At 33.2% G+C, this 27,421-nt stretch overlaps 1 protein-coding gene and 1 non-coding gene across 2 annotated transcripts; one reads left to right on the top strand and one right to left on the bottom strand.

Moving 5' to 3' along the window:
- The first annotated feature begins 483 nt into the window (after nt 1-483).
- LOC105195978 lies at nt 484-8,270 on the top strand. The gene is made up of 3 exons (XR_003268550.2): nt 484-1,091; nt 5,848-7,575; nt 7,902-8,270. It is a non-coding gene; the product is annotated as an uncharacterized LOC105195978 (transcript).
- A 10,395-nt stretch (nt 8,271-18,665) lies between these two features.
- Nucleotides 18,666-25,936, bottom strand: LOC105196034. Its single transcript, XM_039455488.1, has 8 exons — nt 25,840-25,936; nt 23,422-23,847; nt 22,756-23,154; nt 22,371-22,628; nt 22,046-22,108; nt 21,043-21,135; nt 18,898-18,966; nt 18,666-18,686 (listed from the first exon to the last, which is right to left on the bottom strand). The coding sequence occupies exons 2-8, from the start codon at nt 23,737-23,739 to the stop codon at nt 18,684-18,686; spliced, it is 1,203 nt and encodes a 400-aa protein (XP_039311422.1). The 5' UTR covers nt 23,740-23,847; nt 25,840-25,936; the 3' UTR covers nt 18,666-18,683.
- Nucleotides 25,937-27,421: the final 1,485 nt, after the last annotated feature.

Genomic DNA, 27,421 nt, shown 5'->3' with positions numbered 1-27,421 from the left:
CACAGCGTTGAATAAATAACTTTTTAAGTAACAATAACTAAAGAAAATAAAAAAAAGAGAGAAAGAATACCCAAATCACGTGATAACACATGAATCAATTGGATCGTATAAAATAAATCACGTACTTATCGAGCCGATAGTGTTCCTTTTCAGTAAAAGAAACGCGCCAAGGGAAATTACGTGGCGAGAAAACAGCAAGGCAAATCCTCGCTTGGGAAAGAAAGAAAGAATCGGGGCCCTTTGAAAAGTCTAGCGAGAGAGATCTTGAGGAATAGTTTCTTTGCTAAAAAAAAGACAAACGGTTGGAAAATTTTAATAAATTACTGAAATTTTACGAGCCATTGTTATTTTTAAACAGTATTATTATTAAAAGAGGAGAAGAGAGGTTTTTTTTTTATAATTGATTATAAATAATTTAATTAGTATTTGATACAGTTTTTTTTATATATATGTTTATATCTAACAATTGACTTTCGAATAACCGTTTTGCAAGATTTAAACTTTGTTTTCTATTGAGGATATCAATATTGGAGAACGATATGCGACGTAAGAAATCTAGATACACAAAATCTAAGAAATACATATCCATATTTGTAAACGTGTACTGTTCCGGAATATTCGATATCCTAGAGAGATTACAAATTCCCGTAGCTACACAAGAAATGTGTATGTGTACACGAGCTCTCGAATATTCGTTACATTCTGAAAGGAAACAATAACAAACGTACGTGTACAGGCGAAGCTTATTTATTTCGAGCAGCTGTCCATTTCACACACTCTTGATCTAGAGTTTGTCCTGACAAGATATATTAGTACCGTTCAAATTTCCCGTACGTCGATTCGTCTCTAATTCGTGGCTTTCTTCTTTTGAGATTTACCTATAATCTTTTTCTCTTCTATTTGGTCAATTTTATCCGATTGACACTTGGATCTGCTATTTGCTATTAAATACTTTATTTGGGTTCCAAGAAAGCAGTGTGAAGTGTCTCTTTCTCCGTGGCACAGCGAGAGATCGCAAGAAATCCGTTTTCTAAGATTGTGGATTCACAAGAAAAGAAACTTCCAGTGTGTTCCGATTTTAATGAAACTTGGTAAGTTTGTAGAGAGAGTAAAAATATTTGATACTTAACTTTTTATTGGCAAACAAACATGTTTAAAGAGTGAAATCGATTAAATTTTTATTTCTTGACTAGATTCTGAATGAAACATGATAGCGAATTTCGTAAATATACAAAGTATCCAGAATTTCAAAGTTATTTCCATTATTCTATAAATTAGCAATGAGCGTATTGTTTCTTTGTGTAAATTTTTCTTCTCTGTAAATAGTTATCTGTTATATGCCTACTTAAATCGTAACGTTGCTTGTAAATTTTGTTACATTTCTCATTATTGACTTTTTCAACATTTAAATGTCTAAAAAGAAGAATAACTATTATTGAGGACTAATTTGAAAATTTCTAGTGGCTCGCGTTTTTGCCACAATTCGCGCAATATTTCAAAGTAACTAAGAACCGGTAACTTGAGAGACGATTACGTGAAGGAGTGACCTGTATGAAGGAATTCTTGAGAGAAGCGTTTTACTCTGAAGAACGTCGGGTCAGTAGTCACTTGACATATTTACTTCATCAGCTATTTACTACATAGAATCATACAACTACATAGAATCATGTACAATTTTCATGTACGTTAATCTTATTTTTCATAATAGTTGGATATTCTTGTTTTTTTCTCTACATTTATTAATTGAGCTAAAAGTAATTAGTGAACATTAGTTAATGTATCTTTTTGCGATTGGAAATGAATGGAAATATTTAAAAAATTTTTTCTACATGTTTCTTTTTAAATTCTGGTTTCCAGTCTTCGGCTTTATGGAAATCATTCTTTGATTATTGAAAAACGTGATAACGAAAGCGAGAAAATTTGTCAGATTTAATTTATTACAAAATCTGTCGCTTCGGTCTGTTTGTCAGTCGAATTGCTTATCTTTTCGTTGCAAACGGTCACGCGGCTTATCCGTTGCTAGGCTCTAGTCACGTTCGTTTCGAGAACAATTAAAATTTCTCATTAAATAGAGTTACATCACGCCTAATTATCTATCCGGCTTGTGCCGGACTTGGGTATAATTTATTTTTACTGTGTGTATAAATTAATTATTTATTACTGCATTGATGCATTACTTGTACAGAGTCAAGAAATCTGAATAAATTCGTTTAATATTGTCCGTATAGAAATCTTCTTAGAAGATCGTATTTATTATGCCTATTGTGCTTTATTCTTCATACTCTTCTCATTGGTTATATATAAATATGATTTACATACTTATATTCTTATTTCTAGTATACTTCTGAATTCAAATATTTGTTAAGTCTCTGATGTTTTTAATAATATAAAAGATTTAACTTCCGATCAACAAACGAATAAGGTCTTTCTTTTAATTTCTATAACTATATACTGTGTGAACAATTACGGAAAGCAGTTTTGACTTTTAAAGTATTCTTCAGCCGTTACAAATAAATATAAATTAACAAAATTAACACGTAAATGCTAAGATTTCACTTTTACATCTATCAGTGATCTGATGTTTTTCATTTTGAAAATTTTTTGTCAACTATATTCAAATAGTGTAAGGCAATATAAAGAGGTTTCTATATTTTCTACATATTTTATTTTTATTAATAACGAAGACAAACGTCAATTTTTTTTTAAAGTATTGTGATAAAATCTAATTTTTTCCACTGGCATGAACCTTATTTTAAAAATCGGGAATTTTAACTCTGGCTTTAAACCTTCTCTGACAATAAATGTAGGTTCTTCTGACAAAAAAATGCCAGAAAGAATTTAATAACTCTTTGTAACCGTTACTACCACATAAAAATTCTACTCGAAGAGTTCTCCCCGTTGTAGGCCACTTGCAATCTCATTCACCCGTTTATCGAAAGCATCAATTTGATCGTCATTAGGTAGTTTCTTAAGATTCTTATTTTTTTTTTCAATTTTCTTTGGTTACTTTCTTTTTTTATACAATAGTCATTTGATGCGATTTATTCTTTTGGACCTATCTACTTTGCTTACTATTATATTTGCTTGATAAAGTTTCTATTACATTTTGTTTGTTTACTTTTTAATTTTGCCTGTTCAGATTCTAGTATTATTTTGTGAGCTTTGACTCATATAATTCCCACAATTTTGTTAAATATTTTATAATAATAATAATAATAATTACATATTATTTTATTTGTTATTCTAAAACTGCGCAATATTTTTTCAGTAAGCAAGGTATTTTACAGTGCTACATGAAATATGTATATCATGTTTAGATAAGTGCACTGTGTATGTTTCAATCAATACATTTTCAAGATCAGTCTTGTTACATTTATTGCATCATAAATCAATAAAATTATTTTTAAACAATGTTACTAGAAAATCAATCTGAATTAAATCTATCAGAGTTTCCATGCTCCAAATAATTCACAAGTTAGTTCGCAAAGGGGAATAAGTTTAGCTTTTTAGATGGAATAGACAATTTAAGAAAATCGCGTTCTTTCGTCGCTTTCTCTGTTTTCCCTTTCTCCGTTTAATGGATTGTGATTTCTTCCGAATTTTGTCAGGTTTGTCCCCTTATTCGATTTCACACTATTTCTTCCCATAACAATCTTTTTCTCACGCTCTCATCGGAACACATTCCACAAACCCAACACTCCAAGAAAGTTCCCTAACACCCCTCGTTCTCTCATATTTTTTAAACTTTTTTATTCTTCTATTTTCTTTTTGGAAGAACTTCCACCTCCTGTCCTCCAGCATGGAATTTGTTGAGGAATTCTTCTATTTGCTCTTGTTCGTCATAACCGCGAGAGGCTTTCGACAAGATTTTGTTCTCCGATTTCACATCACGTTTCCCGCAAGCAATAGATCCTACATCTACTTTGTGGCATCTACACTGTCAGACTTGAATTCAATCCGAATATATTTAGGATGAAATGTCTCGTATATCGTACTATCTATTATATGCTTTTAAATTGATTTTGTGATTTATTATTAGACTCAATTTTGAAAGAAATATCAATTCCGAGAGATAAATATTATTTAACAATTAGTATAAAACGCTGAAAAGAATGTTTTTATGTTGCAAACGCTCTTTGTTGAAATTTATTATGAAAAGATACATACATCAAAGTTAGATGACAATTATATTGTATACTGAAATATTACAATTAATTTCACGCAGAAATGCGTGTAAGATCGATCGTTTAGCGACGATTTACATTCTCATTTTGTTCTTTAATTCTTTTTCACCTTTTCAACGGGCGCCGGAAGTCATTTGTCGATTTATCGCTCAACTTTTATCACTATAACGTCGAAATAAGCATTTTTGTCACACTGGCCGACATAGAAAGAAGGTCAGAGAATATAAAGATAAAAATACAGAATTTGAAAGCAGGATTTAATATAAAATCGTTACAAAAAGTAAATTTGAAAACCTAATTAATGAAAATTGCTGTAGTTACAACATTTATGTATTATAAATATTGTTATCATTAATATATTAATACGAAAATAAAATAGAGTGATAGAGTATAATATGAGATAAAAAAAATGACTGTATATCTTCAATATCTTTAATATCAATATGATTGGCTGCTATTATTTTCCATTATCTATATATTTGGAAATTTCCAAACTTGTGCCTCTCTTATGTCTTATACTATTACATCCATGAAGAATAGAATACCATGCAGCTGATTGTCGTTACGAAAGTTCAGCCGCTTTGAAAATAAGTACACCGGATCGCGTAATCACCGCTGCGACAGATTGGAATCGAGCGAATTGATGGGCAAAACGGGGTTATACGCTTCACAGAAAAACAGATGCTTCTGATTAGCATGAATAATCGTTCTAATTAGTTATTTAACATTGACAAATATCCAAAAGATAATAGATTTCGACGTAGAGTCATCATTGCATACTATTTTTATATTTTAACAGAAAGAGAGAGAAGGAGAGAGAGGGAGAGAGAGAGAGGGGAGAGAGAGATACAATGCACATGATTAACATTTGCAGATAACGTAAAAAATGGAATCTTTATAGGAAAAGACTCTCTATTACAAATAGATAATATTTTATATTTATCAAAGATACCTATTGTATAAGTGTATAAGCAAGAATATAATGATATAATAAAACGGAATATTTAATCTTTTAAGTAATTATTTTAATTAAATGTAAATATATTGTCTCATTATGCCATTAAAAAAAAAATATTATGCTTTTTACTCTATTAAAAATTGGATTTAAATATCGCAAATCCCTGTGAATTATGAATTCAAAATATCAATTTCACATTTATGCAACTGGAATATCATTCCGTAAAAGAAGTATTAGTATGTAAATAAGAGTTAATTTTATCATTAGCTTGTCAATTGCATCATTGTTCAAAAACTTAATCATCTCTTAAAATTCTGTTGAAGTTTATTCGAATGGTAGGAAATTCAAATTTTATCAGTATATATTTATTCTTATTTCTCGAAAAAGCAAAGTGTGTGAATTTTAGTTGTTAGTACACAAATAACCGTATTTAGTGCCACAACAATATAAGAAAAATTTAATTTGAAGAAGCAAATGATAAAATAATTAAATAATAATTTTCATCAGTTTCTGAGAGAGATGTAATGTAGGAAAATGCATTTATTAATGTATTTTAATAAAAAATAATGAGAAGAAACAATGTTCAAGGCATATACTTCTAGATGTGCTTTAGATGCTTGTAAAATTTGGCATTAAATATTCTTGTTAGTTATATAACTCAAATTAATTAAAATTTATATAAAGTATTCATGCCTGTCTTGACAGTACCACATTGATAAATCGAGAAGTCGGAAATTGAACTGGATACGTAGACTGTTCTGTCTTGGAAACGTGCCCTAGTGAACCTTTAATCAACATGCTGCCCTTTAACGGAGTTCGTGTGCTGCCGGACATACCAAAGAATATGCCGAATAGGCTTTTGATCCAGGAATTCGAGACTGACTCCTCAATGCCGACCAACTGCTGTCGAGATACCGCAACGAAAGCGTCAACTTCGAGCAACCGCAACTTCGTCAAGAAGATCGTCGAAGCTTACGAGTCAAACGTAAGGGCGCCTAACGAGAATAGTCAGCAATCTAAAGAAAATTCCAATTTCTTTAATACTCTTAATTTCGCCCAGAATCGAAAGAACGCAGAGAAGAGTGGCTTGAGTCTCGCGACATATAATGCGCCCAGCTCGCACTGTTGGAAAAACTTAAACGGAAAATCCGAGATCTTTTCGACTCCGTTCGAGGCGCACAACGTCGAAGATGATTTCGTGATTTTTAATCGCTATCATTCAGAGAGCGATGAAAAAACAGTTTCAGAGATGGAATCTCCTTCTAAGATTAACAAGAGAAACCAACAATTGGATGATAAAACGAAGAACAAATTAATGATTTGCTCAAGTCCTTTGGAGAATTCTGAAGACAACGATTTAGACCGTGATGATCTTCTTGATGATATCTTGACGAGTTCTTGCGACTCGAGCAGCAATAACAGCTACAGAAACTTAAAAGCCAACCTATATGACTTTGAAGACAAACAATGGCAATCCGTATGCTCCTCATCGCTGAAGTCCTCCTGGGGATTATCGCTCAATAACATAAACAGTGATGATGGTAGTCTGAACTCATCCTTCCAAAATGTAAACGTTATATCTTCCAAAGATACTCCGAAGAGCCGAAAGAATCTTCAAGATTCTAAACCGAATCCGTCATCTAATTTCGATCGGAAGTCGTCGCAAGCAACCGTCGCTTCGCTGAATGATCAACCGATCAAGATCGACAACGATACCTGCGTGACGTGGATGTCAGCTCTGGGCGAGAAGCTATCGCGAAAGAGACCGCTGAAAGAGTTATTGAAGTCGGCATTCAACACTAAACTATTGAACTATAAGAAAGTCTGGAAAAAATCGGCGGAGAAGCAGCCGAAGGAGCGTACCTCCGGCTCGGGATTTATCGAACAGCTTCTGCTCTCTCGGCGCTCCGATCTCGATGAGAAACCGTCGGTACCGCCAACTTCCACAACTTTCAGCCACGCGGGGAACGCTTGCGTCAGCGACAAGATCTGGTCGAAGAGTTCTCGCATGGTTTTGACTGAAGTGCCTCGCGAAGAATTCACGAGCGATTCTAAGCCTTCCGATTCGACCCTCTGGGTACCTAGCTCAACCACCTTCCGCAAAGAGAGTCGCGTTGAATCTTCGTCGAAGAGCACGATGCTACCGAGTTCTTCAAAGTTGGAAGCCTCCTGTGGATACCCGCCGCTTGCTAAGCACCCTTATCTGACCCGAAACCGGATCCGCAAACACCCCTTCGTCGCAAAGACAAAGCTGGATCAAGAGGCGGAGGAGAAGTCGATAGGGGAGGAAGAGATGAGATGCGACGCGAAGGAATCTGAGTTGAAGCCTTTGGATGCGTTGCCTGTGTCTCAAGTTGAATTAGATCTCTTGTATTCCAATTCCGAGGAAAAATCGTTGTTTTCAACTACAAACAGAAACTGCGATCTGTTGAAGTAATTATAATACCGTTTTTTAGTAATAATATAATCATATATAATCATATATAGAAAAATAAAAATATGATAATAGAATAATATTACATATATAAAATACTAATGATATACGTTTATTAATATAGAATTTATTATATATATTAATATAGAATAACGCATATAAATATCTATACGATAACGGAGAAAGATAAAATCTTTCACATTTTGCTTTTTTTTCTTCGTTCTTCATTCTTATAAAGATGATAAAACTAATAGTTTACATATTTGATTTGTTGAAATACAATCGATCGATGTAAAATACCATACAAATATGTGTACATATTTAGATCACGTCCGTGCAAGTCAACATCGGCGCTCGATGGGTTTGTTCCTCAGCAAACACCGATCCATGTTTCCATGTCGTGCAACTTCAGCACGGATTTCTTATCTACTGTGCACAATAACCCATACATGCAGGGAAAGCCTCAGCGCTACGCCACTGTGAACCCGAAGAACTTGCGATTTCCATGTCGCGGAAGAAATCACGAGCGATCGAAAGGAGGAGTCTCGACGCTCGAGAAGGCACCAGCGACTCTTTTGCTCGGAAAGAGCTTTCGGCTGAGAGGAATTTTCTAGATCGCGTGATTTAATTAAACTTCTTCGCTGTAATACATCATGCTGGATACCAATATAAATCACGATCAAGCCTCTCACAATCGAATGTTGGTCTGTGCAAATTAATTTACAATTATTTTATGGTTCAAATTGTACATTTAAGAGGAACGTTTGGCAATCCGCATATTTAAACAATTCTGAAATTTTGTGTATAAATAGTGTTCTTCTGTAACAAAAAAATTTTTTTTGTTTGTGCCCGTTTTCAGTTTTAGGGGGTAAAAGAATCCTTTTGACAAAAATCATTTTTTTTTCTTTCCAAGAAAATATCGTCGAAACTATAAGAGATAGAAAAAAAATGTTTTGAATGAAAGTTGAGTGACTCGAAGAGTACTCTATAACAATAATTGAAAAAAATTTTTTTTAATTATTAATTATTATTAAATATTATTAATTGGAAAACAAAATTTTTAAAATTATTGTTATAAAGTACTCCTCGAGCCATTCAACTTTCAGTCAGAACATTTTTTCTATCTCTGTTATATTTTTGACAACATTCGGTTAGAAAGAAAAAAACCCAAAAGGATTTTATCCCCTGAAAACGGGCACAAACAAAAAAGTTTTTTGTGTAACGGAAGAACATCTCTATTTGTACACTGTTTCAAAATTTTTTTCAATATGCAGGTGCCAAACGTTCCTCGTTAGATCTAGGATCAATTCAATTCCATCAGGACGAGAGAAACTTGCAGCATTCGCTGTTTACGCCAAAAGAGTCGACGAGATTGGCAGACAAATTAGCCATGTCGCTCTAACATATTGATATTAATTGATACTGCAGATACTATTGTTAATAATCACGATACTCAATAGGATTCCGATTCAATGAGAATTTTGACTGATAATTTAACTTATTTATCTATTTAGTTATCTAGTTATACATTTTTCTACGACGATGCTTAGCAAAGTTGAATCTTATAATAATCTTTTATAGGTTTATAATTTTTATTTCTAAATTATCTTTTATAATTTATATTAAGTTCTACACTTATACGGTTGAAACGCGGTTTAGAGAACGTACCGATTAAAAATGTGATTTGAAAAATTAAAAATTTCACTTGCAAGTACGCGTCTCGTTTGTCTTTTTTTTTTCAAAAAACATTAGCACGAGCACTTGAAGAGATTTCCACCAAACAGAAACCAAATAAAAATGTAACATTTTAAATTTAATTTTTCGTAAAAAGATTTTCTATCGAAAAATGTAATATAATAATTTGCGCGTTTGTCATAAATTTTGCAAATTAACATTATACACGACATCGCATTTTTGATCTACCTTTTAAATATTTTATTTAATTAATTTTTTTGTCTGTCGTTTTGTGTAAAAAGTGAAAGAAATTTGGCATTTGCAAACTGTTCTCTTTACTGTTTTTTTTTCGTCAAAATCGGTAGGCTCCATTGCGACAAGTGATATCGTGCAGATTCTTATTCATTTCTCATGAAATGATACGACGAAGATAAGGCCGTACGAGGAGCGATATCATGTAATCTTTATCCTGACAAAGGTACTCTTCTCGAGTCTCCTGTATTTCCTTCGAAAATGTTTGAAGATCTCGAGTAGCAGTAAACGGATTATCGTAGAATAGCAATTTTGCAGCTCTTAATGTAGAAACTTATATTGTAGTTAACTATAGTTATATAAGTAGAGATAAATGGCGTTTTGATATGATATTGTACACAATTGATTGCACATATTATGCTCGAGAGATTAATATGTACAAGAAGTCTCATTTAACTTTAGAATTAAATATCCTTTAATAAGTAAGTTTTCAGTAAAACAGTTTTTTTTATATAAAAATATATATAATTATGTATACAATACACTGAGAAGAAATTCCTAAATAAATATTTTAATAAATATTTATTAAAATTTAGTAATTTTTCCCTCAGTGTATGATCACATTTTTTTTCATGTACTTGTATATAGAAGAAAAATGATAGAATAATTTTAAAATAATTTAAAAAACAACTTTTCTATATTGTTTTTGTTTACAAAAAGTAAAATCCCGATTGATTCTACCATGTTCTATATATAATTATATATATAATTTTATATTTATATTTTATAAGATTAATTATTATATTTATATATGATTACATAAACACAAGTGTTGCTCAATTTCTTAAATTTCACTTTTTATAAAATAAACAATACTAATATTACCATTTAAATTATTTGTTAATTTTCTTATTATTTTTCTTATATACTCAAACGGAAATTATACAAGAGTACGAAAATATAAATAAGGACATATTTCATATATATTTTTATATGAAAAGTACACATGGTGCATATTTATGTTTTGATATAAAGAATTATTTATCTGATCCTTTGATCATGTTATTATTGTTACACTCAGTTAGTGCGAGGTATAAATATTCTTCTAAGCTTCAATTTTTCATTATCTGGTTAACTTGATGTTTTAGCCAATAAGCTTCAGTTATGGCATTATCATAAATAAAGCTCATTGGGTAAAACATCAGGTTAAATTTAACTGTAAGCAGATTAGATAACGAAAAACTGAGTCTAAATGTATATTGTGAACATTTTGACAGATTATGTACACAAATTATATGAATTTTATTTAAAAATACTGCCTACGCTACACTTTTGAGGAATATCCGGAGAAAATTGTTGTTGACTTGTAAAACTTTAAATTCTCAGGTTTCTTTCGCAGTTAGACGTTTGTCAAAGATGTTTGCGAATTTAAGATTAATGATATGCATGAGGGACACATTTTCGACACAATAATAACGGTAAAATGGAAATTTAGGCAATGGCGAGCAACGTGATGAAATTTATTTGATCCTTACGGTTGATGTCAGATCAATTTGCATGAAATTCGCACTCGGGCGCGCTATAGCGTTCGACAACAATTATTTGGCGCGGAGATGGCAAAGTCGGGACATGTTTGTTTTGTGGAGGTGCTCTATAATATAGTGGAAACTGCACGTAACGACGTACCGAGAGATCTTATTGTTGCTATACAGAAACACATGAAATTTTCCCGGCAGAAGCTATTCGTTTCCAAGAGTGATTGCCCATTTAAGCTCCATCACGGAGAGAAACTTGTGCGAAACATATTGCCGCTCTCTTAATCTTTCAACGATGACAATACATTTGTTCCGCGGAATTATTAAAGCTCCTGCAGCCGTTTTCACATGCTCATGTTTTCTCTCGTGCATAATCTCTGTCAGTATATTGTATAAAGGAAAAATAATAAGAACAATTAAAAAATAATTAGAAAAATAATTTTTATATTGATTCTTTTTACAAAAAGTAAAATTAAATAGAATCCGAAATGTTTTCTAATGTATAATCATTATATATATTATTATATTTAATTATATATGATTTATACATGCATTTTTTCTGATTTTCTCTAATTTTATTTTTATAAAATAAGCAATGCTATTATTTAAAAAAATTTGTTTTTATTATACTTCCTGTATGTTCAAATAGAGATTATACAAGAGAACGAAAACATATTTGTTTCTATATGAAAAATTTTTTACTCGAATCATTTTAATTGTCTTAATATCAATCTTATTAATAATGATAATTATTAAATAAAATCTTGAGAACAATTTTTTTTAGAAATCAGTGTTTGTTAAAAATTTAACATCTGAGATTAATTTGATATCTCTTCATTTATGTGCTTTATCGAGGAATTCTGGGACTTTATAATTGCTCGATAATTGTAACATGTCGTTAGTGACAGCTGCTGTCGAGTGACATCAGTATGACGAGCGACAAACTCCGGAATTTCATTATTGTCTATCTATTTCGTTTCGTGAAATTCAATTAATCCTCAAAACCGTCACCAAATTTGTCGACTTCGTTCTTCATCCTCTACATCCAGTTTGATTCCCGCGCGTCGAATTCGTTAAATCCTTCGCTATACGTACCATAACTATCGCAGAACTATCGGCCGTAAAAAAATTGATGAGTTGAAAAGGATTGATAGGAATTTTGTTTGTTTTACATTTTCGATCTCTGAAATCAGAATTTAGCTTGAAAGCTCTTACATTCCTATTCTTTATATTTCCATGCATCTGCATACTCTAATTCGGGATTCAATCACGGATTACAAAATAAATGATGGACACGACGGTCGTGCTGTTCACAAGAAATTAATTAAATTTTTAAAAATCTCGCAGCACATGTTTCGATATGTCTCGTAGAAATCTAAACGTAGAAATCTAAAACGTTATTTTACAAAGAACATAAAGTGAAAAAAAATGCCAATATTAATTGTTAGAAGATATTCATTTACATCGTAACACTATCCTTCTCCTGTGAAATGCAAATTTTTATACTCGTGCTTCGTGCTCTTGAATGTTTACTAGATTCACTCTTGGAACGTCGAGGCGAGATATCACGTACATACGGTGGCTCAATGACGTAGATAGTAGCGTTTGCAGTTTTCCGCCCACGGTTAAAAATGGGCAATGACGTAAGTATATCCATTGAATTCTCGCCCACGCGTGTACAGGGTGATCTCCGGGGACATTCTCTTCTATAGATTCCACGACCAATTTCTCTCTCCAGCCAATCTTTTCATCGCACAGAAAAAGAGGAAAACAATATTTTCGTTTTCTCGAGAGCAATACTTCCCGCAACACTTTAGCATATATTTTAGTAATAAGATTATTAAGACAGATTAATTCAATGAATCAGTTTACTCAACGAATTCAAAAGAGAAAAATATCGGCTGCATTATTTTTATGTTCCGCGGGATTTATCAATGTTAAGAAAATATCTTGATTCGAGATTCGGGTAAGCGTTTGACAGAAAGTTCGTATTATATGTGAAATATCTTCGATAAGCCGTATTTAAACTTCGTCGGGAAAAATCCCATTACTTAAAGCATTTAGAGAAAAGATTGAACAAGATTTACGGTTCACCGAGCCGTAAATCTTCTCAGGATTTAGGATTCTACCGTTCATGCTACTCGGATCCCGACGGCGACGATTCTCATTATCTAGGAGGCGAGTTAACAAACTCGTTTAACCGAATTAACATCAAACTCTGTACCTCCGTAACCGTAAACTATTGCAAATTAATACGGCGAGGCAGCACGTAATATAGTCCCTGGTATGTTGACGAAATCGTGGATGTCTCTGTACTGCATTTTAATTAATTGAATGTAATATAATCGCGCTGTTGCAGAAATCTCTCGACGTATATCAACTGCTTCTTCAAATTTGCTCTTTGCAAAGTTTATTATTTTAAGTTTACATTCTATTAAAACGTTTAAGATAATCTATGATAAAATATAAAATATTTAAGTCAATGAAAATTATAAATTTGATAAAAATATTCTTAAATAATAATAAAAATCAGATTTTTAAAGGGCATTCGAAGCTTTACGCAGTACAACTTTACAGATAACTTATCTTACTCGATTTTCGCATAGAAATCTTTATGGCTTTTCTTTTTACAAGTCAGAATTTTTATTTCTTTCGATACAGATGTCGTAAGACGGCGGTAACCACTCCGCTATTGCTTAACGATTCTTTTTATTCTATTGCGCTATCAGTTTGAACTATTGCGTGCAGCGGAAGGAAATCGCGTGCATCTGCTTGGGAGAGAATAACGCCGGCTGAAGCAGGCGAAAAGAGCAATTTTCCGGAGCGATGACGTGGAAAATAGATGCATCGCCGTCGCGGTAACATTGCCGACTGCCGATGACGGCGATTTTCCCACTTTCTTCCATTTTTCCTCAACAGACGGTCGTTGCTCGCACATTGTAATGTCGTCGTCCATGAACGACGAGCGTGTCACGTCCTTCCGAGAAGCCGCCGGAATGGAAAGTTACTGCTCGTTAAAAATATGTAGTTGAGATATATTATAATGTTAGAAAAAGAATTATTTTTTACATCTTCAAAAACGTCCTGAGAACAATAGGAATGATAGGAAAGATACTTAAAGAATTTTCAGTTGTTCGGTGAAAAATGTAATCCTCCGAGGACGTGAATTATTAAGGTTCATTTTTCGCGCGGTTGTACGTACCCGCTTCCTTGTGAAAATGCACTGTTACAAGAGGTGAAAACACACTTCTCTTTTCTCTCTTTAAAAGAAAAAACGTACGCATGCATACTCTTTAATATTACGGTTCCTGCATTTTATCATTGCTCCTCGTATCCTTTTTTACCTCGCTTTTCATGCCGAACGTTGCCACAAAAAGAGAAAATTGAGGCATTGTCAATAACGTCAAAAACTTTGCCGACTGTTGTCAAAATAATGACCTACTCGGAAGCAATAATAATCCAGATTATATGAGAATCATGCGCATGCAAAATATAATGCGTTGTTCCTACAGTATAATGTGTAATGTAAAAAAAAAAGAAAAATATATCTTTTAAAAAGAGTGAAGAGCACTGAGACTATTGAAGCGGTTCGCTTTTTAGTAGGCGCTAATTAAACGTTAAAATATCATTTTGTGATTAATTCTTATTAAAATAGAAAAACATTTTTTCCGTGTGCATTTTTTTTTATATGTGATGTGAAGGAAATTACGCGCACCGGCTATTACATTTGAGGTTATTTTTACCTCCGAGATAAAATTACTCGTTTCTAATTACCACATATTTTCATCGTTAGGCAAAATGGGAATAAATAAATTCTGTTTTAACTTAAAAATTCAAGAACTTACGAAGGCATCTGATCTAATATTCGGTTTGATTTGATCGCGCTACATTAAAATTCTATATAATATAATAATATATAAATTTGAAAATTTAGTATCTTTTAAAACTTTGAAATTGTGTTAGAGAAGACAGATCGCTTTTTTATTACAGCCACGTGTGGACAATCTTTTTTAAAGTTTCCGCATCGCTCACTTTGGAGCCTCTGATTATTCCGCCGCGCCGCAAGCAAGATGAAGTAATACTATGCAAATTCAATGATGCCAAATTGACACGAAACGCCGGTTAGAGGCTGCATCTAAACCGTAAGCAAAACACTTCGTTTGCATCTTGCAACTTTCACGAGCTATCATATCACTCTGAGATAATATCTTTTAACGTCCAAGGATATTGTCAAGGATATTAAATATATATTGTTATGAATACTTTTTCTCAGCAATGTTCTTGAAATACTTCAAATTTTTTGTAATATTTTTATCTTTTTAAACAACGTTTTCTTTATGATAAAATTCTCTTAATCGTTTAAGAAACATTTATTAAAAAAATAATAAATTACTTTACTAAGAAGGAGTGTAATGTTGCAGCACTTTACTTTGTGGTGCATTTTATTGGAAAATAAGAAAGAGTAGTGTACTTCGAAAGGAAAACACTCAAAGCTTCTAGTATTGCTTAAAAAAATCTAATCAAGCACTTTTGATTTAGCGAAGGATGATCTCTTTGATCATATCGAATCTTGACAACACAAGATTGCACACACACACACGTACACACATATTCTGATACAAGTTAACTCAAGATATCGTTTGACTTTCCTTTGCAGAGCCACGTAAGCGCACTTCTTCGTTATTCCGTAGCTTTTGACGTAATCTACTAAAATTTACATCAAAGCTAGAATTTAGATGATGAGAATATTGTTTGAAACAGTTGTTTGGAACCTTCTCCTCGGTGTGTTTTTGATTTAGAATTAGATTAGAATTACCTCTCATCAACAAAACCCCTTTCTCCAAGAAGAAAGTAATATACTTTTGCTTTGTGTCCTTTGACAATTCTGTCATTTCTAATTTAATGCAGTACGAAATTATTCTACTGCGCTACCAGAGTGGATTAAATTAAATTAAATTTTTTCAACGTTGTCTGTGATATTTCGATAAATCATTAAGATTCATATTCCGAAATTGCGTCAGAGTAAAAGAAAAGTGGACTTTACGACGGGGGGATGGAAGGGAGCTTACCTCCTTTTTGAATTTCTTTTAAATTTTTCTTCCTATGAAAACTTTAGATCTCATCGATGTATATCGAATTCCCTCTACTTCTCACGCGTTGATGCAAACTTATCAAATTTTGCGAAAGCGTGGCACTGAGAAATATGAAATATATGAAGGAAAATATGTCAGAAATGTGAGATTGCCGGGCTTTATATTTTTCCTCGATTTTAATATTTCAACATCTCTCATTTTCTTCACCTGCCTCTTTCGCGAGCTAACATCTGTTTCTTCAGAATAGAAGTGTGTTTGTTCAAGCAAGAATTATTCGAAAAATGAAGAAGGAAAGGAAGAGGAGATATTCGTTATTAGCGAATACAACAATACGGAAGAGAGAGAGAGAGAGAGAGAGAGAGAGAGAGAGAGAGAGAGAGAGAGACAAAATCGAGACGAAGAGAGAGACGAAACGTTGTTGAAATCTGGGGAATGAGTGATATTGCAGTTTCCTCCGTCCTCTTTTTTAATGACCGAGTTATCCGGTCGTTATTTGTCAATGTCCAAACCTTTGCCACTCGTAAACAACAGCGATCGACGGTCGTTTAAACCCCTCATGTACGACGGCAGCGAGGTTGTTTCGCTTCGCGTTGGTTTTGACGTAAACTAATAAAATATGTCGATATCAACGACACCAAGATGCTTTGACGGTAAAATTCAGTTTGTCGGTTTTATAAACGGTCCATCGTAACGTAAAGTTCTCTCCCGTGATCCACATTTGCTGCCCGCAGATATGAATTTTGCGCGTCGTCATACAAAGTGATATAAAAGCGATTGATGTGACACGCTTTCATTAACTGAATAATACGATACTTAATGGCGATATACTCGAAGTTGTAGTGTGTCAGTCCTCTTCGATTATACTGTAAGCAAGAAAGTAAAGGTGAACGATTCTGTTTTTTTTGACGAAATGACTAAGCAGATATTTTAATTGGATTAATTTCATAAAATAAAATATACGTATAAATATGCGAAATATATAAAACAAAAGGTATAAATAAATTTTTCATGCAACATTTTTTTGTAAGAAAAATGTTCTCTATTTATCGATTCAATATTATTTATTTAATTGAAGAAATCGCGGAAAACTATTTTAACATTCCTTTTTTATTAAAAAATCGAATTTATAAAAAAATTATTATTGAGATATTTATAAACAATATACAACTAAGAAAGTATCAATGATATTTTTCTAGGACTTCCTTCGTAGCATTCTGATATGCAGAAACTCTAGCATGCTCGAGCTACTTCTGGAAATTCTTCAAGCGTTATGAACGATCCTTGATTACTGCAAAAAAGTTTTACGGAATACAGATACAGTGTTTTTACAGTATGGCTAAACTTTCCATTTAGCAAAAACTTTGTTAATCGCGTGAACGACTGTGATTATGATAATTGTACTTCAGAATGGTACAAAGTTCGATAGCTTCTGTTTAACAAAAACTTTTATGAAATGGAAAACATTTATTTTTTTTTTACATGAAACTGTATAAAGTAATATAGAATAGCATTAGCTATTAAATAATATAATTATATTTTAAATGTAATGTATAATTATTATTTTAATTCTATTTTTTATTCCACATTTTTGACCTTTTGTTTCACTTTTCGTTCCTCTCAGGTCTATAATTCAGAAGAGATAATTTGGTGATAGATAGATAATTCTATACACATGTTCGTATTTTGATACCTCGGATAACTGTATTACGTAGTTACATTAAACAATTTTCCTGATCGATGGCTAAAACGACCGTAAATTGCACGCGCAAAATTAACAATTTGCTCAAGGCAAATTCCTCGCAAGTCGATTCCTCGCAACAGTACTTTGCAATTTATGAAATTGTTAATTTTCTTCGCGTCAGCTTGGAACATGGTGCTGCAACATGCAAGTAACCGATAATAAAGCTTTGTACATATAACAACTGTATACAATGCAATCGAAAATTTTTATAAGTTTAATATAAAGAGGAAGATTGCCAGCATTAAAAAACAATTTATAAAAATAACATTATTTATTGAATTGTACTAATTTACAAATCATTTATGTTACTCACATATAAAATTGCATATTTTTACATTATCAATGGAAATCTTTTCATATCGTAATGCAATCGATAGCTTTTTCTAGATCCAACTATTCAATTACGATTTCGTGTAATCTTAATGCGTTCGTTTTAAATTTATTTTGCACATGTTTCGGAAAACGCGGCTTCTTTTGAGCATTAAATCCGAAAGAAGCTGCCGTAATCAGTGATGGGAACAATTCGTATGCAAATGCTGTTTCGCGCAGCCTCGCTGTCGCAGCGCACGTTCATGCTACCACTGAGTAAAGCGAAAGTAGTTTAAAGCGGATGTAGTCGAACGGAAGAGGCGAGCTCCGGAGATTTTATCGGAAACGAAGAAGAAATTTGACGAGGCTTAACCAAATGTCAATTTTTAAAGTTTATCAAACGAGGTAAATGTTATATTATTGCACAAAGAGATATCCAGTTTCCAACTATCGCACGGAAAAAAGTATAACACGTCTGATCGTTCTTGCATCCAGAATCCATTTCACTGTAAAATTAAACAAATAAATATTGTTATTGGTAATATCATTTGATACAAAGGATGAAATTCAACTTATGTTTATATATATATTTATCTAATTTGATATTATTTGAAGATTGTTGATTCAAAGCCGTCTTATTTTTCACATGCATCGACTCGATAGAACACGCGTTAGAAATTTATGGTTGAAATACGGAGATCTTGCGATTTCTCTCACTTTTATCGTCGGCGTTCTCTCATTGAATTGCAGCAGTATAACCAGATATGTGGTCGTCAGTGAGGCGATCTGAAAGCAGTATCGATCACATAATGATTTTCCAATATCCGAATAAACTCCGGAATATTCGATGTACCTAAACAAATAACAGAATCTTATAAATTATATTACTGCTATGATGTTATTTATGAATTAATGCAAGGTCATTTCGCGATTACAAATATTTGAAAGCTACGCGGAAAGAACGGTTTTGCTGCATTATCTAAAAATTTAGCTAGATACAGATCTGAAAATTATTTTATTGGATATCGAATTAATTATGAAGAACGCTCAAGCATAATGTGCAATGCAGCAAAATGTTTTGACATTCTAGCCATCGATTTGACCATCCTACATAATTATTTTAATAATCCAATATTATTTTCAGATCTGTATTCAGCTATATTTTTAGGTAGCGTTAAAACAACGTTATGAAATTCAATATTTTCAAGTTATTTTAAGTTCATTAAAAATGTGTCTACAGCTGAAAAATATGTGCATGAAATTTAATGCACTTTCGACAACATTAAATATATATTTAATGTATATCTACTTGAAATTTACTTCCGTGCATTATATTAATTTTACTGGGTATTTTTAACAGTGTACTTTAACAAAACAAAATTTTTTTCCGTGCGCGTGTGCTATCTCTTTCTCTCATTTTCTTTTAAAATCTTGCAATAAAAATAACAATACTTAATAAAATATAAAACACTAGTTGTTAATTATCATTCATTAAACATTCTTTAAATACGTGTAGAACCTCTAAGAATACGCTCTACAATTATTGTGATCTAAATACCGAGCGTATTAGAGATAATTCAGAGACAATTTTCTTCGAGAAAAATTGCAGCTTTGTGCTGAGCAGAAACAAACCACTATCGTGGCAGCTTTGTGGATCAGCTGCCTCCGAAGTTATGTGCTCGTACAATTGCTCTACTAACTGTAAAATTTCACACGAGTACCAATTCCAAACAGCATCGTACCGATTCGAGTATACACGATCCTCGTTTAGTTTACGGGAATCGTGAAATCGAAGGGCGTGTTCCGGCTACGCAGTTTACAACCACATTTGCGCTTAGTGTTTACGGCGCAGCGCTCCGGAACCCTTTTGGGATATTAGGCTGAAGTTAATTAAGCTTTACCTTCATCACGTTGTCACAATATTTGAAACGAGCACGCTCACTCTGACGGTGACGTTTGTTTTGGCATATGTTTATTGATTCTGAATATAAAGTACTACTATTTATTATTAAAACGCACGTTGATAAATATTCCACGCGATCATTTCTGCAAGCACCGTACACCGCGATTAATGAAAATGTTTATATCAGCGGTGAGATATGGTTATTATTTTATATATATGGACGCGGTATTTCAATTTAAAACCGCATTACATTTATTTAATTTATATTTCGATGTGCGCTTATATACGCGCGCGTTTATTTTCATTCCGCGTTTGGTTGTAACGGCTATCTTTGCCGTTATGCATCTATTTTTGCAGGGAAATATTACGTCTGATAAACGTGACGCTTTAATTATCTCGATTGAACCTCCAACGCGACCGCGAGACGTGGAGAATACGGGAATGCACGTTCTTCTTTAAGTAGTACAATTGCCGTGAGATAACATCGCAATGAGAAACGTGTTTAATTTTCCACGAAATTACCTGGATAATTCAACAATTTTGAAATCTGAAACGCGATGATTTACGCTCACTCGTAATGCTTAGATGAGAAAAACGAAAAAATCTTAATACCGCGAAGCGTTCGTTATTACCATTTCATTTTAATCTTTCGACGTAGGTGTTTTGTGTACGCACGTAACGTCACTCCGACATCAAACTTTTAGCTGAGTTGAAATTTAAGGCTCACAAGATTAATTGCTGCGTATGCACTTGCAACTGTTCTCGCACGTACAGGGAAGACAGAGTATTCGCGATATAATGCGGTTTAATTAAAATTCCTAATTCCTAATTTCCAACAAGAGTTATTTTAAGTATAAACATTGTTTGATTAATAAGGCTTATTTAATTAATTATATCTCGTAAAACATATTTGTTACATAATTAAAATGTACTTTGCATTGCTTTAGTTTCTTACGTACTGAACGTAATAAGGACAAGTTCACGTAAAAGCATCCGCCAGCGGAGAACTTGAGTCTTCGGTTTAGAAATTGCAACAGCAACTCGACGGACTCCTGTGGTCAGAAAGAAGTCTTTATGCAGGTTGCAGTCGTGTTAAAATGCTGTGTATAAATGTAACTAAGACACAGCCTCAAAAGAGGCATTAAGGAAACAGATGAATTAAATGTGCATGTTAACTCGTACTAAAATAACAATACACGCGGGTTACAGTAGGATAAAATGAACGAGCGAGAAGGATATTAATATTAATGAACTATCTATACGAGTATGTTTGTACAATTGAAGCACACGAAACGTTTTGACTTTACAAAGTCCTCTTTAGTCGCCGTTAAAATTCTATTAAGCGATACATTAACCCGTCTTATCATATCTTAATGTCGCATTTCCTGAAACTCGGATTTTATCAAAGGTAATTTACAAATAAATCTATGTGTCTTTTAATATGCGCGATTGCGTCCATAATTGATTCTTTGTTTTCTCTGCAAGAATTAATTAAGTCTGGTGATGGCCAAATTATTGTTTATCAGTGTAAATATGTATGCTTTGATTCTACTATAAAGTTATTAATTTTTGCGCAATTATGGACGCAATTGTATATATTGACAGACACACACACACGCACGCACGCACGCGCGCGCACACACACATTTATTTGCAAATTGACTTTAGCAAAATCTGGTCTTCTAACAAATATGATATTAAGATCGGTTAACGCATGTTTAATTTAATTGTATTGGCGATTAAAGAGAACTTTGTAAAATCGAAACGTTTCGCGTGTTTCAATTGTACAAATATTATACACAGTTTATTAATTTGTACACTTTTCTCGTTCGTTTATTGCGGCTTATTATAATCCATCACAATTAGAACAAAGAGTATTAGATTTCTGGAAAAAAGATTGAAGATTGATCTCTGTTGATAGAAATGAAGAAAATAAAGCATGTCATGCAGGCTTTATCTTACTTGATCAGTTTTCTTCATCTGTCTTGCTTGCCATTCAACCATAATCGCGCCGAAGCAATTAGCCTAAAATAAATCACATTTCTTACACTCCGTATTAAAAATATGCTGCTTTATTTATATTTAAACTTCAATATTTTTTAAGATTTAAATAATATTTTTTTTTAATGCTTATAATATATCAACCATTATTTCATGCAGTATTATCCATAATCTGCACGTGCTGATTATAAATTCTCAGCGCTCTCGCGTTGTTATCTCGACACCCTTTATCGCTATGTAAGGTAACTATTCTACTTCGCATCAGCAGAAAAGTTGAAAATTTTACTTGAAAAGAGGCGAAGTCACAGGCGACATGGAGTAGTAATAACTGGATGAAAAACGCTAGTGACCAGAGGCTTAAGCAGCTGACAAGCCCCCATGATATCACGTTCCATTGCTTTATAATTATCCATTGAATTATAAAATATATGTTGCTGATGGTGTGCAACGTCAAATTGCCGAGCCAGAAGAGCAACGACCACGAGTACAGCGACTCCAAGTTCTCCGCGGTGATCATCAAATCGTTATGCAGATCTAGGATCGTCTTTTGCAAACAAACAGAACTGCCTGTTTATCGCCAATTTAACTTTGGTACAAAACTCTGCATTTAATTTAAATAAAAGCAAATTGTGTCATATAATTATATAATTTTTAAGAAGATTAAATAGAACCTTCTTGCTAATGGCTGATTCTCTGCCCTCCACCGACGGTAGATTTTTTTTTGCAATCGTGTTAAGGTGCTGAAACCGTTGGCCTAGAAAAATAGCCACCGCCACGAACTTGTAGAGAGCCATTGACGTACTGATGTAGAGTAGCATGTACCCTACGTTATAAGTCCAATTCTCTGTAAAGGCGTACATTCCGGTATGATTAATAGCGATCCAGGTGACCGTGCACACAATTACGACGATCCACGCGCCGATCGCAGTCCGCGTCTCTTTACGAGGATAACCCAATTGCCTGATCTCCTCGTCGTAATCTTGCAGCGCATTCCAGATTCTAACGAAGCTGCGTCTCGTGAACACTGCCAAACCAAGCTCGTACAACAATATGCTGTAGTTCATGACCACCTGACCAATTTGATTTTATCACTGTTTTGAACTCTTGTCGATTTGGCAACTTACGATTTAGATGCTTAATTAAATTTATTGAAAAAATCAATGAAATTGAAAATAAATGTTGAAAATAACAATTTATAGCATTGAGACTTCAGAACAGATTTTCTATTCAAAGAATTTAAATGAAATGAATAAATTCTTGCTTTATCTATTTTTGATAATATGTATCTCTATCGTGCAAATAATATTTTGCTCTATTTCAACTAGTTTGTTACTGACCTTTGTGGTCTCGGTTCCGTCAAGAGTCCTGGATTCTCTCTTAATATTTAGGTAACTGACAAACACCACGCAAAATATGTAGGTGTAGAGAATAATGGCGATCACCGTGAAGAGCATGTTGTTCGACGGCATCAGACGATCCTGCGAGAGATTGTAAGGAGCGTAGCCAAATACTTGAATGACGTAAATCATCGGCCACGTGGCTTTATAAAGAGGCGAATTTTGACCGTATAGCTTCTTTATTTGCTTCTTTCTCTTCTTCTTCTTTCTCTTGGCGAATACGGCCTCCATATTAAAAGGAACAGGTTGTAATTCCATAGTCAAGAGAAAATCGATCAACAGCTTTGAATTGATACGATCTAACAAGCATGAGTTCCTCGATGCTATCTTCACTAATGAGGTGGAACTTGTTTACAAAGCACCTGTCTACGAGGAATAGATAATTATCAATTACAACAATTATTTATCTTTGAAAAATTTAGATATAATAAAAAAATAAGGACGCATCTTATAACAATATTTTCGAGCTTAATTGTTAAATTAACACAATAATATAGGGAAAAGTTACTGAACCAGTCTCCTGAAGCTTATCTATTTAATATTTTACATTTTTACTTTGTACAAGCAACATTATTAACAAGAATAGAAAGTAAAAAAGAAATAAGTAATATAGACAAAAATTGCACTAGTTTTATTTTGTTTTGTGCATGCTATCAGCATGTTTTAAAATTGGGTACATTTGATGTAAATTTTTCATCAACTTGTACTGCTGATAATATCGCAATTACGCAATTTTATTTGGACTTGTTATATTGTCATAAAAGAAGATTTGTTGTGGAATATTTTACATTCATTATATGTACATATTTCAAATTATTATGAAAATTAAATCGATATTTTTATAAACTCTGTTAAATTTCCTAACTCGTACCACCACAAATTTTATTATAAAGAAATAATACTATTGTAAGATTGATAAGTGATAATAATAAAACAAGAAATTGCTATGAAGGAGAATATGTTAATAAAAAAATAAATTTAAGTCATTGATATTTTTGTGTTCTTATCTTTTCGTTATTGTTAATTATTAATCATTGAATATTATCGTTTTTTTCGATAAATTATTAAAATAAATATTTGTCAATGGTCTTTTATATTTTTAATTATGTACTTTAATTTATAAAGTCGATATTTTTGAAAACAAAATATGATTAAAGAGACCACGCTTCAGGCGACCGGTTTTCTAAGTCACATCTTTCGCAACATGTTACTGAAAAATTTATAACAAATTAATTTATAATTACTGAAGGTTTAACACGCAATAATAAACTGAAACATCGAGCTACTATTTTGAAAAGATAAATGTGTTAGAAAAATATGATGAAAATTTGTATACTCAGTTGAAATATGATTTAACATATTAACTGTAAATTTTTTACGTGTGATCACATTAGAAATGTAAAATCTAAAATTTTCTACAAGTTAAATACTCAGACGCTCTTTTCTTCTCATTGAGGATTTTACTGCAATGTTGTTTCTTCGCAAATATAAATTTGTCGAAGTTAATTATTTGTTAAAGTCAATTAGTATGACAAACGCAGCGCGAAAGTAAAGGTTTACAATCGCAGGGAGGTCGATAATGTAACTTCCAATCAGGTCCATCTTCAATTTCGCGAGTAAATATTGAATCAAGGAAGTCCTGAAAAGTCTGCTCGCTTTTGCTTGGTATCCCGGAAATCATCACGTTCATCGATCAATTGCATTGTCCTAGAAAACGTCACGTCGAGGAGCAATGTCGAGCTGCGATAAATAAAACTGTAGGAAGAAAGTAAGAAGTACGCATGAACTTCAGGATCACAAAGAAGAATTACGAAGGGACCGGCATAAATCTTAGCGAGGGAGAACGAAAACGACAACTTTATTCTAACTGCAGTTTCTCTTAAAACACAGTTCGATCAAACGGCGATAAAACCAACTACGTATGACATTCAAAAATGTCGAGTATCTCCCCGCTCTTTATTTCAAAAGTTAAGCGAATTTTAAGGCGGCCCTAGGGCTATTCCGGAGTCCGTCGTAAAGCTCAAACTTTTTTCCGCGAGCTCGACATCAACTTTCCGTCGGGCGCGACGGAAACGTTGTAAATCCCCAAAAATATATAACTCGGAAGAGCGAGATGTAGACATGTAAATAGAAATAAAAGGATTTATGTAAATCTCGGAAATGGTAAATATTCACACAAGTTCAGCGTTCCGCAAAATAGATGGCCATTGCGCCGAGCGAGTCCCGTATGTTTACCGGGATTTATCCTTCGCGACTACTGTGTCCGTCATAATTCACTGTGTTGCGTAAATTGAGAAAAAAAAAAAAAACTTTCGGGAACTTCGAGTCCGTTTTTCCGTCGGACCCACGTGCACTCACATTATGACAGGCCGACTCCTGAAGGGCGCATCGATCGTGCCGCGCTCGACGTCGTGAAGACTACGAGGACTCGGCGCTTCATGGCACTTCCGTCGCAAGCGCGATAAAGCGGGGATTAGAGCCTCCCGCGTAAACATACCCGTGAGACAGGCGACGCAATGCACGCGCGCGAACGCCACCGTTAAATATTATTCCACGTCGGCCCCGAATGAATAATTGAACAGCGGAGAAGAGAATAACAGGTGGAGACAACCGGTCGAAGCGGGTGCGCCCGCAGATAGCTACAATTGTATTGCGCGAAGAGAGACCGGCCTGTTTGTATTCAAGGCCACGCCGCGCCGCCGTCGTCGGTTTTATTGCACGAGATACACCCCATTTTCCTCTGATTCTCCTGTGGAACTTTTGTAAAACGGAGGAGGTATGAATATATGCACATTCCGTACTTTCGGGTACAAATGTAGTTTGCAGTACCATTTATGATAAAAAAAAAAAATGCAAGAATAAAAAATCTTTCAAAAACGGAAGGACGAATAAGGTAACCCAATATAGTTTCGACTCATTATGGCCTACCTAAATTACATATCGTGCGAAAGCAGTGTAATTTATTTGACTTGCTAGCAATTGTCGTCAGGTTGCCACGATACTGCCAGAGTTATTTAATGACTTAAACTTTTGCTTGCATGTGTTGCCGAAATGCTTTTTTACTTTTAATATTGAGCAATTTTACCAAAATATTGGCATAATCATGCATTTTTTATTTGCCGTAAATTTATTGTAAAGTGACGGTACTCAGTTTGTGTGTTTTTTTTTGCTTGCAATATTGTATCAAATGAAGATTTATCTTGCTGGCAACTTGCTTGTAGCATTTTTTTACAAGTTGTCAATAATATTTTGACAAAATGTTAAATGGATATTTGCTGTTTCTAAATATTTATATTTTGTTGTTCATAGTGAGGTCACAAATTTAATTTTCATGATTACGTTTTCTAATGTTTCATGGATAAGTTACTGCTTTCGATTTTCGATAACTATCAAGTGATGGCTATCAATTTTCTCAATTCACGTCACTGCAGATCTATATTTATACTTTACAACGCACGTACGTTTTAAATTTATATTTTCGTTACTTTGTTTATAACCAAAGACAGTAAACTCCTTGTAAAGCAAAACTAATATGGCGAACCTAGATCAATAATGAGTACACACATCGATTGCAATATTTTTTTGGTACACTCCAGATCATAAATTCTAATTCACTTATTAAACTGTGATTTAGCACAAGCCATTGGTCTTAGGGGTAAAAAGTTAAAAAAGTCAATTGTTTGATTAATTGATGAAAATAGTTCTTTATGTACTCTTATGTCAATATGTCAACAAATAAGTCAATAAGCTTATAAATTTAGAGAGGTAACTGTTGGTTTATTTTATTATCTATTTCTCTAACACTTTTTGTAAACAAGAAGAAAACGCAATTAGGCCATATTAAGTACATATGTATCCAATATGACTTAAATTGTACTTTTCCTAAAAATCTTGACTGCATCCATGGAAATATATGAAATTGTTCCATACTTTAACATAA

This window comes from Solenopsis invicta, chromosome 12, assembly GCF_016802725.1.
Source record: "Solenopsis invicta isolate M01_SB chromosome 12, UNIL_Sinv_3.0, whole genome shotgun sequence".
In the NCBI taxonomy this organism is placed as follows: domain Eukaryota; kingdom Metazoa; phylum Arthropoda; class Insecta; order Hymenoptera; family Formicidae; genus Solenopsis; species Solenopsis invicta.
Note: the sequence above shows the minus strand (reverse complement) of the source record. Positions and strands in the feature narration are given on the sequence as shown.

Bases quoted from the DNA above. Each gene is read 5' to 3' on its own strand.
- LOC105196034 (XM_039455488.1), bottom strand. From the start codon at position 23,739: ATGGAATTACAACCTGTTCCTTTTAATATGGAGGCCGTATTCGCCAAG. The intron at 22,109-22,370 runs GTAAAATTTTCA...GATTTATTTTAG, and splicing joins GTGACTTCGCCTCTTTTCAA to GCTAATTGCTTCGGCGCGAT. The intron at 18,967-21,042 runs GTACGTAAGAAA...TACTGCTTTCAG, and splicing joins ACTTGTCCTTATTACGTTCA to ATCGCCTCACTGACGACCAC.